This window comes from Macaca mulatta, chromosome 18 (genome assembly GCF_049350105.2).
Source record: "Macaca mulatta isolate MMU2019108-1 chromosome 18, T2T-MMU8v2.0, whole genome shotgun sequence".
NCBI classification, from domain to species: Eukaryota; Metazoa; Chordata; class Mammalia; order Primates; family Cercopithecidae; genus Macaca; species Macaca mulatta.
The window spans coordinates 17,485,744-17,500,620 of record NC_133423.1 but is presented as its reverse complement, the minus strand read 5'-3'; the positions used below and the strand labels follow the sequence as shown (position 1 = coordinate 17,500,620).

The window sequence follows — 14,877 nt, the reverse complement described above, 5'->3', positions numbered from 1 at the left end:
GACAATGTCTAATTTAGAAAATCTTCCTCTTGAGATTGCACAGTGAAAGGTATCATTTAATTAAATATAAAAGCTTACTGTTGTTGTTTTTTTGAGACAGAGTTTCGTTCAGTCGCCCAGGGAGTGCAATGGTGCGATCTCGGCTCACTGCAACCTCCGCCTCCCAGGTTCAAGTGATTCTCCCGCCTCAGGCTCCTGAGTAGCTGGGATTACAGGCACCCGCCATCGTGCCCAGCTAATTTTTATATTTTTAGTAGAGACAGCATTTCACCATGTTGGTCAGGCTGTCTTGAACTCCTGGCCTCAGGTGATCCACCCGTCTTGGCCTCCCAAAGTGCTGGGATTACAGGCATGAGCCACCACGCCCAGTCAAAGCTTACTTATTTTAAAGAAATTATTTAAATCTACACAGAAAAAAATATCAACTTATTAAAAACCAGTAAGAGCACTGTCTATAATTCACAATCTTTCAAACCCAATCACAATGCTCTTTGCTGTTTTATTGCCCATCCCTGAGAGTAAAGATTCTATCATTTGTAATTTTTTAATAACGTAAATTTTACATTGATAAGAATGTTTAACAATTTTTTTGAAAATATAAAATAAACCCTATATCATTTTAGTAAAAAAAAAAGATAAATGCTCTTTGCAAAGACCACTATTCATAAAAATTTAAAATATTTGTATGTCAATCAATTTCTGACATCCTTTCTACTGGGTAATTTCTATTTTTTGCCATTCATATATCGCTCATTTCCTCATAACCTGTTGTTTTGTACATTTTGTTAATAGGAGTATTTAATAAGTAATGGAGGAAAAGTACAATATAAAACCTAATGGAATTCTGAAGTGAGATGTGTATTTCCCTGTGGTAAAAGTGTTTTACTGGAAACAATCAATGCGATCCAAAATAGACAAAAATATCTATGAAAGAAAGAATACATATGGGTAAGCATCTTCCTTGTCTTTGGTTTAGCCTTCTTGACCAAAATCTTCTGTAAACTTCTTTAATTTCAACAAGTCATGTTCATTGACTGTAGGTTTTGTGTTAGATAGTGACCGCAACATATCCGACTGTCAGGGAAAAAGAAGGGCAGGGAGGATATTAATAATAGAGTTAACAAAATAAAAAACCGTCATATTATCATGATTGTTATGAACTTTAACCTAAGTTTAAATATGAATATTTGCCGTCTACCATAAGATACTGACAATAAACTCCCTGTTCTTTTTTTTGAGTCAGAGTCTCACTCTGTTGCTCAGGCTGGAGTGCAGTGGTGTGATCTTGGCTCATTGCAACCTCTTTCTCCTACGTTCAAGCGATTCTCCTGCCTCAGCCTCGAAGTAGCTGGGATTACAGGCACCTGCCACCATGACTGGCTAATTTTTGTATTTTTAGTAGAGATGGGGTTTCCCTGTTGGTCAGGCTGGTCTCGAACTCCTGACCTCAGGTGATCCGCCTGCTTCTGCCTTGCAAAATGTTGGGATTACAGGCGTGAGCCACCGCATCCGGCCCCTATTCTTTCACAGATCTTTCAAGATCTTTGATCATGTTATTACTTTGTGTAGAAACTTACACTTTCTTCCCCTGCATTGATCAAACGGCTCCCCATTATCAGAAGGACATTCCTCTTAGTCTGAGGATCAAGGCCTCCAAAGTATGTTCATGATCTAATTTCTGGCCTTATCTCTTTTTCTTAAACAAGAGATCAGTTTTCTAAGTAAGTATAGTTCAAAAGGTAAATATCATTCACTTACACGTAAGTGAAGCAGAATACCATTTTATGAAAAATCAACTAACCAGAATTTTACCATAGTTACAATTAAGATTGAAATGGTTAGAAAAATATGCTAATATCAGAGATTCATTAAAAAACTAACTTCTAAGCCAAGACTCCTGTAAAACGATATGAAAAATAATAAAGAGGACTACTCTAAGTCACTAAAAATTCTTCAAAGTTGAACAAAGTACAAAAAATAAAAAATAATACACCAAGGATTAAAACAAAAGGGGTTTCTGAGTAACTTCTCAGATAAGCATTATGGTTGGTTCACACACAAATATATAGGCGTGTACACATTTACATGTATGTCTATGTATCAGGTAAAAGTTTCTCCTCTGGAAGTTACTATTAAACCCGCCATTAAAAGTCCTTAAAGATCTGAAACTGACGGAAAATTCTGAAAACTGAGAATGTTCTTCCATAAGTAATCAACTTTTCAATCACCCTAAGTTCCCTAAAAATAACACGCCTTACAAAATAAGTCATATATTAATTCCTCCAATATAAACTATGTAACTGTAATTTTTAAAAATAAAAATAGAACTACATTATTTAAACTTTCTATGGACCTTTGAAAAGTGAACTAGAAAACACTATAAATATGATGATACGAGCATTAGTATTTGTTTTGTTTTTTTTTTTGAGACAGAGTCTCGCTCTGTTGCCCAGGCTGGAGTGCAGTGGTGTGATCTCGGCTCACTGCAACCTCCGCCTCCTGGGTTCAAGCCATTATCCTGCCTCAGCCTCCTGAGTAGCTGGGACTACACGTGCGTGCCACCACACCCGGCTAATTTTTTTGTATTTTTAGTAGAGACGGGGTTTCACCGTGTTATCCAGGATGGTCTCGATCTCCTAAATTTGTGAACAGCCCGCCTTGGCCTCCGAAAGTGTTGGGATTACAGGCGTGAGCCACCGTGCCCAGCCCTGTTTTTCTTTTTTTTTTTTTTTTTGAGACAGAGTCTCACTCTGTCACCCAGGCTGGAGTGCAGTCACGCAATCTCAGCTCACTGCAACCTCTGCCTCCCTCGTTCGTGTGATTCTCCTGCCTCAACCGAGCAGCTGGATTACAGGTATGTGCCACACTGCCCGGCTAGTTTTTGTATTTTTAGGAGAGACAGCATTTCGCCAGGTTGGCCAGGCTGGTTTCAAACTCCTGGCCTCAAGTGGTCTGCCCGCCTTGGCCTCCCAAAGTGTTGGGATTACAGGCAACTTCTGGTTATTTTAAAAAATCTGAGATGCAGGGAAAAAAAAATTTCACCAATCCGATTTTTTTAGTTAGGTTTTGGCAATCATTATACTATATATGAGCATTTTGGAGATATTCTAGCTGTAAGACCTGTAAAGTCAGAATCTTGTGCTTTAAAAAATAGCTTTTTCACTTAAAGTTTCCTCAAAACCCAAGAAAATAGTTTAAAAATAATTACTTTTTATATTTTAAGTTCAATTAACTTTATAATTTCTAATGTGAGTCAACAGTATTAAAATACATCTGTTTAATAGTAAGATTTTCCAGCAAATATTATGTAACTGAAAATTATAATGTTTTAAAATTTTTCTTAAAAACGAACAAAATTTCAAACCATGGAAACAACTGGCTCCAAAAGTTTATCTCCAGGGACATCCATCCATGTCATTTCAATGGCACCAGGGTCACCTGGAGAGCAAGGTGTTAGCAGATCATCTACAAGATGGTTAGGATCAGCTCGGGAAGGTCCGCGAACCTGAAATAAACAGTAATCTGAAATATTTATTTGAAACAAAATTGAACATTAAGATTTAATCCATTATCAGGCAAGTTAAAATGTGTAATAGTTTTGTATGTTTAATGTTTACTTCTGGGGAAAAAAATTAAGAATATACAACAAAAAGTAGTTATCCCCTGGGTAACAGGATAGATTTTGGTTGCTTTTAATTTTTTTTTTTGAAAGGGTGTCTCGCTCTGTCAGCAGGCTGGAGTGAAGTGGCGCGATGTCGGCTCACTGTAACCTCCGCCTCCCGGGTTCAAGTGATTCTTGTGCCTCAGCCTCCCGAGTACCTGGAATTACAGGCACGTGCCACCACACCCAGCTAATTTTTTTTTTTACTTTTAGGAGAGACAGGGTTTCACCATGTTGGCCACGATGGTCTCAATCTCCTGACCTCATGATCCGCCCACCTCGGCCTCCCAAAGTGCTGGGATTACAGGAGTGAGCCACTGCGCCCAGCTGCTTTTACTTTTTTTCTTGATGCTTTTCTGTATTTTGAAATTTCCTACAATAAATTACTTATATGATCACACATAGAAGTTAAAAAAAAGAAATAGTTACCTGTGTCTAAGCTTTCTCTTTTACCCCTCCAGTGCTTAATAAGTGGTAGTAATCTCAGAGACCAAAAACAGATACATTAAAAAATTCTCAGAAGTTGCTCTATAGCTGAGAAACTTCTGTAATATTTGGAACTTTAGTATGAAACTACTGAATCTGTATCTTTCAACAAAAATGCTCTCAAATCTAAGTGCAAAATTATATGCTAAATGCAGTATCAATGCCATTTTATCATGTACAACTTAAGTTTTTTTTGTTTTGTTTTGTTTTGTTTTGTTTTGTTTTGAGACAGAGTCTCACTCTGTCGCCCAGCATGGAGTGCAGTGATGCGATCTCGGCTCACTGTAAGCTCCGCCTCCTGGGTTCACGCCATTCTCCTACTTCAGCTTCCCGAGTAGCTGGGACTACAGGTGCCCGCCACCACACCCAGCTAATATTTTTTTTTTGTATTTTTAGTAGAGACGGGGTTTCACCACGTTAGCCAGGATGGTCTTGATCTCCTGACCTCATGATCTGCCTGCCTCAGCCTCCCAAAGTGCTGGGATTACAGGCGTGAGCCACTATGCCCGGCCACAACTTCAGTTTTAACAATATCCAGAAAAAGAATCTTTGTGACATAGTCACATGGAAACATTTAGATGGCAATAGTCTGCATCAACTTGGGGGCACTTTCTTTTTTTTTTTGACAGAGTCTTGCTCTGTCGCCCAGGCTGGAGGGCAGTGGCGCAATCTTGGCTCACTGCAACCTCTGCCTCCAGGGTTCAAGCAATTCTCCTGCCTCAGCCTCCTGAGTAGCTGGGATTATAGGCACCCGCCACGACGCCCAGATAATTTTTGTATTTTTAGTAGAGACAGGGTTTCACCATGATGGCCAGGCTGGTCTTAAACCCCTGACCTCGTGATCCGCCCACCTTAGCCTCCCAAAGTGGTGGGATTACAGGCGTGAGCCACCACGCCCAGCCAACTTGGGGGCACTTTCACATCTGTTTCACAATGATCGACTTTAAATATTATCTCAGGATTGGTGCAGGTGTGAAGAAATACACGCTCTCACCTTATTATGTGTATTTTATTGTCTGTCTTTACTCACTAATATTTTAGCTGCATGAGGTCAGGGATTTTTGTCTCTTTTGACTGCTCTACTTTCTGATGTACCGCTGGGCCCAGATTAGTATTTTAAAAATAAAATACTAGTAAATGCAAAAAATAAACAGGGAATCTTATTGTTAATTGAAATAATCAGCTTTAAAAGAAGTAAAAGATGGAGCCGCTGAGAGGTCTGCTGCAGCTGCTGATCCCCAGTCGCAGAGATAAACCTCATCTGGCTGTGTTATCTTCATCCCACTAACAGGGACCTGGCTTCAGCGTCATGTGAGCTCACTCAGGCAGTAATATGCAGAATCGAGTGATCAATTCTGAGTAGGAAAGGACTGAGTTCCTATGCATTTATAGTTTCTAAATGGCAAAGAGAATTTAAGAGAAAACATAATGGCTGTGGCATAAACTTAACAGTATTTTGGTAATGAAATGGCTAAAGAAGGGTGGATGAGTAATACTCACTGGGCATCTGCAGTATCACGACTGGTGTTTTATAAGTATTATATCACTTCATTATCAGAAAGGACTTCAAAATAGCATGATCATCCCCATTTTAGAGATGATAAAAATGAGCCTTCAAGAAGTAATAGAATTCGCTCAAAAAGGTATAACAAGTAAATGGTGCCAGGTTTCAAATTCAGATTTTAATTCAAGCTTGTTAACCTAAAAAATCTTATTGTGGTATATGATAAACATACATATGTGACTTAGTCATATTAGTCTTGACATACATTATGAGATTAGGTTTGCGATAGTATTCCACATCTATGTTCATGAGTAATACTGGATACTGCTGTTCACAGCAAAAGGGTTGGTCCAGATGACCCAGTACACTGTTACTCAAACTGTGTATCTCAAGACCACAGTCTTTTTATAAAACTTCATCTCAGCCATAGATGCTTAACTTGTTCTTGCAGACAAAACAGAACACAGGAGGGGCAGGATAGCAGAATGGTTGAGATTTCGGATTCAGAAACCTCATCTCCAGACAAATCACATGTGAACCACTCTAGCTACTGTGTTAGCACCTAAGTCCAAGACTAACCACCAGTAGGTGGCTGGCTACATGTACCTCTTGTTGTTTTTGTGAAGAACAAATGAAATAATAAAAGATAGAACACAGTGCCAGGCATGTGAATATTTAAAAGATATTAGCTATTACTAGTTTTACTTTATGAGATATAAATGCACCAGATTCTGCTCAAAAATATTCTAGATGTGTCAGAAGCAGCCTGACATCTATACATTTAAGTTTCTATACTTACATCAAAATAATACACAAATACTTCAAAGCTCATTTCACAGGAAAATTTAAAACACATTAGGATGATTAATAAGGCCTTTCTTTTTTTAAGACAGGCTCTCACTATGTCACCCAGGCTGGAGTGCACTGGTGCAATCTCGGCTCACTGCAACCTCCACCTCCTGGGCTCAAGTGATGCTCCCACTTCAGCCTCCCAAGTAGCTGGGAATTACCGGAGTGCGCCACCACATCCAGGTAATTTTTCTATTTTTTATAGAAATGGGGTTTTGCCGTGTCGCCTGAGGCTGGTCTTGAACTCCTGAGCTCAAGAGATCTGCCCACTCCGGCCTCCTAAAGTGCTAGGATTACAGGTGTGAGCCACTGCACCCAGCCAATAATGGCTAATAAACTTTATTGAAGAACTTGTTTCAGTGACATAGAAATATGTCTATTATGTAAACCCACTTATTGTATTATTATACAACACTGAAACCCTCCCAAATTCTTTGAAGACAAACCAATGATAATCTTGAAACTTGATTTTAAAAATATAGGAAAGGGGCCAGGTGCAGTGGCTCACGCCTTTGGGAGGCCGAGGTGGGTGGATCATCTGGAGCCAGGAGTTTGAGACGAGCCTGGTCAACATGGTGAAACCCCGTCTCAACTAAAAATACAAAAAATTAGCCAGACATGGTGGCACACGCCTGTAATCCCAGCTATGCAGGAGGCTAAGGCATGAGAATCGCTTGAACCTGGGGGGTGGAGGTTGCAGAGAGCCAAGATAGTGCCACTGCACTCCAGCCTGGGCAACAGAGTGAGACTGTCTCAAAAAAAAAAAAAAAAAAAAAAAGATAGGAAAGGATAGATAAAAATGACTTACCTTTTTAAAATGAGTAGCTGACTGTACTTTCCTAACAGGCTGCATAAGTGCATCACGTACAATGATACTTATATCTGCCCCTGAATAACCATCTGTCTTCTTCCCAAGTTCCCGAAAGTCTGCTTCCGTGAGACTGTTCTGAGTGGTCCCCAGGTGCAGTTTAAACATTGCTGCTCGGGCATGGGGTTCCGGCAAAGGAATATAAATTCGTTTCTCAAATCTTAAAAGAGAAATTACATCAAGGAAATATTTAATTGAAAATTAGGATATTTGCAAGGAGAAACAGATACTAAGTTAAGTGGGCGTGTATGTGCCAAGGTTAAACATATATATTTCGGTTCAAGGGAGAACATCCAGAACACATTAAAAACAAACAAATAAAATCAAAATAGCCTGGGAGCCAGTTTGGAGTGGTTGAATATTTCGCGCATGATTTTTGGGTTATTTTGGCCACAGTGTTCATATGTCTGGAATTCATGAAATAAAAAGAGGTCCTACAGGATTACAGTTTCCCACAAAATTGTACTGTGAACTCTTGATCAAGGGACTAATGATTAACAATATAAAATAGAAGTAGAGATGACACAGTAATTCTCTATATTCAAAATAGAATTAACTCACAATCTTATAGGATATACATTACACAAAATGTCCACTTTAATGAATACATCCAGAACAAACAATCCTATATTATAAAAAGTAAACACTATGTTTCATTAACAATAATTTTGCTTGCCTTCTTAGAATGTATTTGGAGATAGAGAAGCAGCGATGAGGGATAATTTAAGTGGTCTGAGCAGACTGTTTTTCCTCCAGGTAACTCTCTGTGGCAATGAAAAGAATTTTAAGTTTCCATTGCCTCTAGAGATGGGTGCAGAATAAGGCAATTTTCCAAAAATACCCTGCACATTTCCTTTCTTGGTACTGGATGGTAAGCTAGCATGCTGGCAAATCATCAAGTGAATGGGATAAAAGTGGCAAAAACTGAAGTGCTAATTTTTACCATACAAAATAAATGAATGTACTAGGGAACTGTGAAGAGTGAAAAGTGAAGAGTCCATATACCTTTCCTAGAGCTGAAGTTTTATTTTCAACTTAAAAATTAGATAGATATATACACACACACACATATTTTATTTTTGAGATGGAGTCTCACTCTGTTGCCCAAGCTGGTAGTGCAGTGGCACAATCTTGGCTCACTGCAACCTCCGCCTCCTGGGCTCAAGCGATTCTCCCACCTCAGCTTCCCAAGTAGCTGGAACTACAGACAGGTGTGTGCCACCATGTCCAGGTAATTTTTTTGGATTTTAGTAGAGACAGAGTTTCACCATGTTGCCCAGGGTGGTTCTGAACTCCTGAGCTCAGGCAATCTGCCTACCTCGGCCTCCCAAAGTGCTGGGATTACAGGCACGAGCCACCGCACCTGGCCTGACATACATTTTTTACTTAAAAAAAAAAAAAAAAAAAAATCTTGGCCGGGTGTGGTGGTTCACATCCGTAATCCTAGCACTCTGGGAGCCCGTGGTGGGTGGATCACGAGGTCAAGAGATCGAGACCATCCTGGCCAACATGGGGAAACCCCGTCTCTACTAAAAATAGAAAAATTAGCTGGGCGTGGTGGTGCGTGCCTATAGTCCCAGCTACTCGGGAGGCTGAGGCAGGAGAATCACTTGAACCTGGGAGGTGGAGGTTGCAGTGAGCAGAGATTGCGCCACTGCACTTCAGCCTGGCAACAGAGCGAGACTCCGACTCTTACCTGGTTATCTTACTCTGACTTATAGAATTGCCATTTTGCTAAAATTTTATATGAATGGTTTTTACTGAATTGTCAAACTATGTTTGTAAATTTTTGAAGCATCAGTGCCCACCAAGCTTAATCAGAATGAAAGGTAAACATTATGTAATATATTTTCTAATATGAAAGACTCAAGTATGTGGAAATCTTGTATATTTGATAAAATAGGGAAACAAACAAGCAAATAAGCACCCTTCTCCCCCTCAAGGCAGGGGAGCGACAGGGTTAGAGTACACTACAAATCTTTTGAAAAGTTGTTAGAATGCCTCCTCACATGACAAAAAGGGAATTATCATCTACTTGTTACATCTGCGGTGAGAAATAAGACATTTACTGTATTATCCTACCTTCGCCTAATGGCAGAATCCAGAACCCAGGGTATATTTGTAGCTCCCAGAACCAAAATTCCATCATTGTCTACACCAACCCCTGCATTAAAATAGGTAATGCTTTAATTAATTTGTCATTTTGCTGTTCTTTAAACCTCTTCCATATATTCTGTTAAGAAATGTTATGCTTTACCATTAAAGTGCCTCATCTTGAGGGTCTTTGGAAAAAAACTGTATTTAATCAAATATCACCTTACAGCAATATGATCCAAATTCACTATGATGCAGGATGATGCAAATGTAAGCATCAAATCTCCCAGACTGTGGACAAATACTATTAACATTCATTTCGAAATATTTCTTGAAATATTTCATTTGAAGTCTACATATTACTTTTACTGAAGTTGCTGCTGGTACACTATAAATGAATATATTAAAACTCTTTTCTATTTATGTCAGTGAGTCCTACAAGATAATTACAACTGAGTAAAAATCATGTATGCATATGGAAGACAACGGAATGAAACATGGCAAAATGAAACAGTTTGTTAGAATGGAGAAATTCTGCTTGAATTTTTTATTACTGTTATAAAAACTGTTATAAAATAAACAAAGACGACTTTAAAAATTAGTAACATTAAATTAGCCAGGCATGGTGATGTGTGCCTGTAATCCCAGCTACTCAGGAGGCTGAGGCAGGAGAATCGCTTGAACCCGGGAGGTGGAGGTTGCAGTGAGCCGAGATTGCGCCACTGCACTCCAGCCTGGCGACAGAGTGAGACTCTGTCTCAAAAAAAAAAAAAAATTAGTAACACTACCTTGCATTTGCACTAGGAACTCCGTCTTAATTCTACGTGCGGCTTCACTTTCGTTTTCACTTCTTGAACCACACAGAGAATCAATTTCATCAATGAAGATAATGGAGGGCTTGTTCTCTCTGGCAAGTTGGAATAAATTCTTAACCAGTCTAAAAATAAATGAAAACTTTAAGTGTCTAAAAAATAGTAAAAGAGTAAAACAAAGCAATGTATCAATATTACACGAACTGTGTAGATTAAAAAGCCTAATCATGTTTCAGGTATAGAAAATAAGAATGCTACAACTGGATAACTCACTTTGATTTACTAGGTTGTACATATATGCTATCTTTTCCCACAAAATAAATTCTAGATTAGAGACTGATTTGACAGAGAACTGAGTATTTACATTACATCACTTCTCTGAATATCTATGAATGATGTAAGAAATCTATTAAGGACTGATACAGTAATTACAGGCAAAGAAAAAACTTTAAAAATTGATTTACTACTTACTTTTCGCTTTCACCTAGCCACTTAGAAACAAGATCAGAGGAAGATATTGAAAAAAATGTTGAGTTGTTGGCTTCTGTTGCTACAGCTTTGGCTAAGTAGGACTTTCCTGTTCCAGGCGGCCCAAATAATAGGATTCCCCTCCAAGGTGTTCTCTTGCCTAAAATTTACATTTAGAAAAATGTCACAAGAATTTTAACACTTAATTGCAGTTACCACTGACATCATCTATACGGAGGAATACTCTGAAAAGATTTTCACTCTAAACCTGTAAGGATTAAAACAATATTTTAAAAATAAATCAATCTAAGGTATGTCTTAAATGTATTTTGTTTCTTCTAGAGACTACTTTATCAAAAACACACTTACATAACATAAGCCTTCTAACAGGAAGTACATTTGTTTGCTCATTCATTCAACCAGGATGTATCAAAACCATAACATGTGCACAGGCAAAAGGATTGCTGCCCTGCATGGAGTCTATAGGGGAAAAGAGTTCAGTGAAAAGGTACTTTCTGATCATCCACTGTGTGCACAGCTTGATACCAGAATATTGTACAAAAACTACACCCGTAAAAAATGGGCAGCTGGAAGAGATTTTCTTTCAATATTTATGCTCTTTAGAAAAGTGAACCTAACAAAGTTTGGATGACTTATGAGTTTCTGCTGAATTCTTGATTCCACAGGAAAGCACAGGTTAGTGTTACAGGTAGCAGACTTCCTTTTATTTTTTTTGAGACGGAGTCTCACTCTTGTCGCCCAGGGTGGAGTGCAATGGTGCTATCTCGGCTCACTGCAACCTCTGCCTCCTGGTTTCAAGTGATTCTCCCGCCTCAGCCTCCCAAGTAGCTGAAATTACAGGCGTCCGCCACTATGCTTGGCTAGTTTTTGTATTTTAGTAGAGATGGGGTTTCACCATGTTGATCAGTCTTGAACTCCTGACCTCACGTGATCCGCCTACTTCAGCCTCCCAAAATGCTGGAATTACAGGCGTGAGCCACCGCGCCCATCTAGGTAGCAGACTTCCATGGTTGGGTAACAAAAAGGTGATGCTACCTTAAATCCTAGTTTTGCCAAAATATAACCAGTGAATACATCAACTCTTTGTGCCTCAACTTTGCTAATGAGCAATTATAATTCTGCCTAAAATAAAACAGGCTGGGTTACAGCTGGCAGTAAATTATCAAACATACATTTAAAAAACTATGGCCGGGCACAGTGGCTCACGTATGTAATCCCAGCACTCTGAGAGGCCGAGACGGGCAGATCACCTGAGGTCAGGAGCTCGGGACAAGCGTCGCCAACATGGTGAAACTCCGACTCTAGTAAAAATACAAAAATTAGCTGGGTGTGGTGGCAGATGCCTGTAATCCCAAATACTAGGGAGGCTGAGGCAGGACAATTGTTTGAACTCGGGAAGTGGAGGTTGCAGTGAGCCAAGACCTCGCCATTACATTCCAGCCTGGGCAACAAGAGTGAAACTCTGTCTCAAGAAAAGAAAAAAACAAACAAACAAAAAACTGCTAGGTGCAAACTATGGCTGTATACACAGTATCTGCAAAAGGATGATACGCAGATGAGTAATACTATTTCACTTAACTGTTATGAAAGCAACTATTACTTGAATTTCATTTTCTTATTTCAAATGTATACATTTACAAATCAGTGTCTAAGTATGGTACATATACCACTGGTATAACATGAAATACTTTTAGGTGGTATACACTTTTTAATTTTTTAACGTGTATTAGGAAAACACTTTTTTCACTTATAATAGGCACAAAGTCTTTTCAATAACGTTACTAAGTAAAAATATGTGAGATGATTTAAAGTTCAAATACAGGCAAAATAATCTCTGGTGTTAAAAGTTGAGAGAGAGATGACCTCTGGGGAGGAATGAGGCAGAAGGCTCCTGCCAGGTCCCTAGCAATGCTGTTATTTCTGGATCTGGTTGATGACACTGGCATGCTTGCTTTGTGATAACTAAGGAAGCCCAACACCCAGGGGCTCCTGTATGTCTCTGTATATTTATGCTATGCTCCAGTAAAAATGCTGTTCTAAAAAAATAAGCAAAGAAAAAGTAATGGTACACATACATGGAAAAATTCATGAAGATGATACATAAACGACTTATGTTTGAGAAAAACTGGTATAAGTAATATACCATAAAATGAGTTCAACCATATTTTTGTGCTTTTCTAGGATTACGATGTCAACTTTTATGCTGTTAGTTTCATACTCCTGAAGTTGGGTTGTAAACTACACCTTGAAGTTAGGTGGACAGTGCGTGACCTACTGGCTTTTTGCTCTTCATCACTGCTCTATATGATACGACTGTCTGGACTGCTCAGCCTGAGGCCTACATTACAGATTTGCTGTTGACATAAACCAACATGTTTATAAAAGGAAAACCTCTGTCTGACCGTCAGATTGTGGGTGTGGCCATATTACAGACACAGACTATCAGTCACAAGAAGGATAATATAAAGGAATGGTTTAGCACAGACATATCACTTACTGCTGGAACTAGAACTTGTAAGTTTCCCCAGATGGTAGGTCAGCAATATTCTCTTCACAGTGATAATGAAATGTTGTTTTGCTACTAGAGGATATGCACTTCCTCTGAAGCTGTTAAGTGATTCTTACCTCTCATTTTAAGAAATGGAAATACTCTTTAAAAATTAATACATAACCGGCCAGGCGCGGTGGCTCATGCCTGTAATCCCAGCACTTTCGGAGGCCGAGGCGAGAGGAACACGAGGTCAGGAGATCGAGACCATCCTGGCTAACACAGTGAAACCCATCTCTACTAAAAAATACAAAAAATTGAGCTGGGCGTGGTGGCGCGCGCCTGTAGTCCCAGCTACTCGGGAGGCTGAGGCAGGAGAATGGCGTGAACCCAGGAGGCAGAGCTTGCAGTGAGCGGATATCGCACCACTGCACTCCAGCCTGGGTGACAGAGCAAGACTTCGTCTCAAAAAAACAAAAAAATAATATATAACCACTGCAAAAATTCAGATGAGAGTCAAAAGTAAAAATCTCCTATAATCTTATCTCCTAGGCATACATTAATATTTCTATGTCAATCCAATTATACTTACTTCTCAGCATACACATTTAACAAACATGGAATCATACTATTCAGTTTATAACTGCTTTTTGATCTTTGTAATAGATGTGGACATTCTTCAATAAAATACAATGCAGATTACAATTTATTAATGTAGATGCACACTCTGTTTTACTGAGGGCATAGTATTCTATTGCATGTTGGTGAATTACCCTACTGGTTGACATTTAGGTTGTTTTTCAATATATATACAGCAAATATGGATATGTATAAGAAATAAAACATCTTGTATAAAGATAAATCACCACCTTTTAAGAGTCACTAATGAATTTATTTAAGATAATTCATTAGTGACAAGAATGACAATGCTTCGCCTCAGTCATCAATGAACTTTTACAAACTCATGAAATAAAATTATTTAAAAGTTATGTCACCTGTAAAAAGATGAGGAAATTTAATAGGCAGTATCACAGCCTCTTTCAGTGCTTCTTTGGCTCCTTCAAGTCCAGCAACGTCACTCCATTTCACATTTGGTCGTTCTATAACAATGGCACCTAGAAAAAATTATGTTATCTTTAAATTAAGAAAGACTATTTCACCAAAGTTAGAAAAAAACATGAAATAATGATGTTAAGGAAATGCATTATAAAATTGTCTGGGAAAGTTTTATGTACTAACAACCTTTTTGAAATAGTGTGAGGAGGAAGCAGGTGTTAGGGAGAAGTCAATAGGACTAGGAACCAGGTGGATGACTAGATCACCTGGGGCATGTTTCTTTACCCTTCTGTTTCAGCTTCCTCATTTGTGAAATGAAAATAATATCATCTGCCCAAACTACTTAGATAGGTTGGTGCAAAAATCAAATGACATAATGAATATTAGAGTGTTTGGAAAAGCACCAAACGTTCCGTAAGTTGGTTATATTTGAATACATTGATTTTGGGGTATCAAAAGTACTTGTTCTACCATTTCTCCTGTTAACCAAAAGAAAAGGGGATCTAATCCTCTCCTCAACCACTGAAAAAAAAAATATGCTTAACAAATTTAACTCAAGATAGGCAGATA

General features: G+C 38.7%; 1 protein-coding gene across 1 annotated transcript in view; it reads right to left on the bottom strand.

Annotated features, from left to right (window-relative positions):
* Positions 1-364: 364 nt before the first annotated feature.
* VPS4B (vacuolar protein sorting 4 homolog B) overlaps positions 365-14,877 on the bottom strand; it is a 31,748-nt gene continuing 17,235 nt past the window's right edge. The window contains 7 exon segments of the mRNA NM_001257678.1: positions 365-1,074; positions 3,365-3,505; positions 7,309-7,528; positions 9,451-9,532; positions 10,251-10,399; positions 10,746-10,902; positions 14,247-14,366. Of these exon segments, the coding sequence (NP_001244607.1) occupies positions 973-1,074; positions 3,365-3,505; positions 7,309-7,528; positions 9,451-9,532; positions 10,251-10,399; positions 10,746-10,902; positions 14,247-14,366 (971 nt within the window). The 3' untranslated portion in view covers positions 365-972.